The sequence below is a fragment of the Bufo bufo genome, chromosome 9, assembly GCF_905171765.1.
Source record: "Bufo bufo chromosome 9, aBufBuf1.1, whole genome shotgun sequence".
Lineage (NCBI taxonomy): Eukaryota > Metazoa > Chordata > Amphibia > Anura > Bufonidae > Bufo > Bufo bufo.
Genome location: NC_053397.1, coordinates 159920580 through 159922231, shown reverse-complemented (window position 1 = coordinate 159922231; position 1652 = coordinate 159920580). Strand labels below are relative to the sequence as shown.

The following is a 1652-nucleotide window of genomic DNA, read 5'->3' as shown; positions in this document are numbered from 1 at the left end:
TCTAAGATAGGGCATGGAGGAGCACGCTCTTCAGGAGAAGGGGTACCTGGTAGCGAAGTCAAGAGTAGCATGGGAGTTGGAGAGTTGAGTACTGGTGCACAGAGTTACACAAAGAGGAACCCCCCAGTCACCTTCACCCTACTCACTTGTCTCCATAACAGTGGTGTTTCCATGTTTAACATGGTCTGGGCCATGTGCGGCATACACGGTATGGCTGCCATTGGAGATGAAACCCATGGCGAGCACTGAGTGAGGAAACACCCAATGCCTTGTGAGTTTGAGATCTCCATCTGGCTGACAGGTATCTGGGCACTCCTTTTCTTTTGCCACTTATGTTCTGTGCAGTTGTGATGTGGTAAAGGGTCTCTGTTTGGGTCCAGGGACAGGAGCTGAGCTGAAGTGCATCTCTACTCCTCCATAACCAGGCTAAACCCCCATTAGATTGATTTATATAGGGTTTGTGAGGTTTTTATACCAGACGGAATAATGCACCTGAATGATCTGTCCAAGGGAAGCTTCCAGAATCTGTGCCAGAATCCATGTGAAATCCTCAACATGTGAACATACCATTATATTACTTCACTGTATAGTTTCCCAACAATACATACCGTAATTCACACTTCTACCACTTTATGATACTCCAGATCCCCTTCATTATAACAGAATGGGTGGAGGGGGAGTCAGAGTGGGAGTCATTTGAAATAAGTATTATAAGGAGCAGAACATTAGTGCCAAAGGGAGTGCCAGGGTCAGACAGACCGCAGAAGATAAGTGAAAGGAGGTAGATAAAAGTGAAAAGAGGGGATGGTAAGCAGTATGCAGTGTTAAGAACAGAGGCTCACATACGAGGGAGAAGACGAGAAAGAGCGGAGTTCAATATATACTCATATGATCAGCAAATGGGATCTATGGAAAAGTACATGCTCTTCATCTGGTTAATGCCTCTTGGAATCCTGTGGTCTCCAGTTTACTCAGGCAATACAGCTAAAACCAAGAGTTTTCATGAGACCCAAGCGGACGCTGTAATGGGTACTCTGCAACGAAGAATCTCCTCTGGCACGCGTCCATACAGCCTCTCCCGGTCACCACTGGATTACCACTATTCTCCAAAACCCAAGCATTTGAAGATCCCCCGTCTTCTGCGAATACTGGGATCCTCCTTTGATCCATTCTGGATGTCTGTTGAGAACCCTGTAGAAAATGACACCACCAGCCACTCATCTGCATTCAGCCAGGATCTTTTTGATGGTGCCAGTCGCTACCGCAAGAAACTTACCCAGGAGGCTCAAAACATTGACTTTGCTTCACTGAAACTGCCTGCAGAACTGTCAGCTAACAGTAGCCATGTTGTGCTTAGTGAACTTCGTCAGTGGTTGGTGCAGCGTGCTAGCTGTAAGCTAACGTCCACATGGGTAGATCTGGGTCCTGTCTTTTGGCCACGATGGGTGAGGCACACTGACTGTGATGAGCGTAATACTGCATGCTCCTGGCCACCAGGGATGGAGTGCCGCCAGGCGCAGCTTACTCAGATTAAGTTATTGGCATGGCACTGCTGGATGCAGGATGCTGGCAAAGGCTGGGCATCACAGAACTGCATGTGGAGACTGGTACCTTACCCAGTTGTGGCAGCTTGTAAGTGTGCCTGTAGGTAG

At 47.9% G+C, this 1652-nt stretch overlaps 1 protein-coding gene across 1 annotated transcript; it reads left to right on the top strand.

The window, feature by feature from the left end:
* Positions 1-908: 908 nt before the first annotated feature.
* Positions 909-1652, top strand: LOC120979827 (noggin-like). Its single transcript, XM_040408782.1, has one exon. It carries the CDS (start codon positions 909-911, stop codon positions 1650-1652), a length of 744 nt encoding a protein of 247 aa, XP_040264716.1.

Excerpts from the sequence above, each read along its gene's own strand:
- LOC120979827 (XM_040408782.1), top strand. The coding sequence starts at position 909 with ATGGAAAAGTACATGCTCTTCATCTGGTTAATGCCTCTTGGAATCCTG.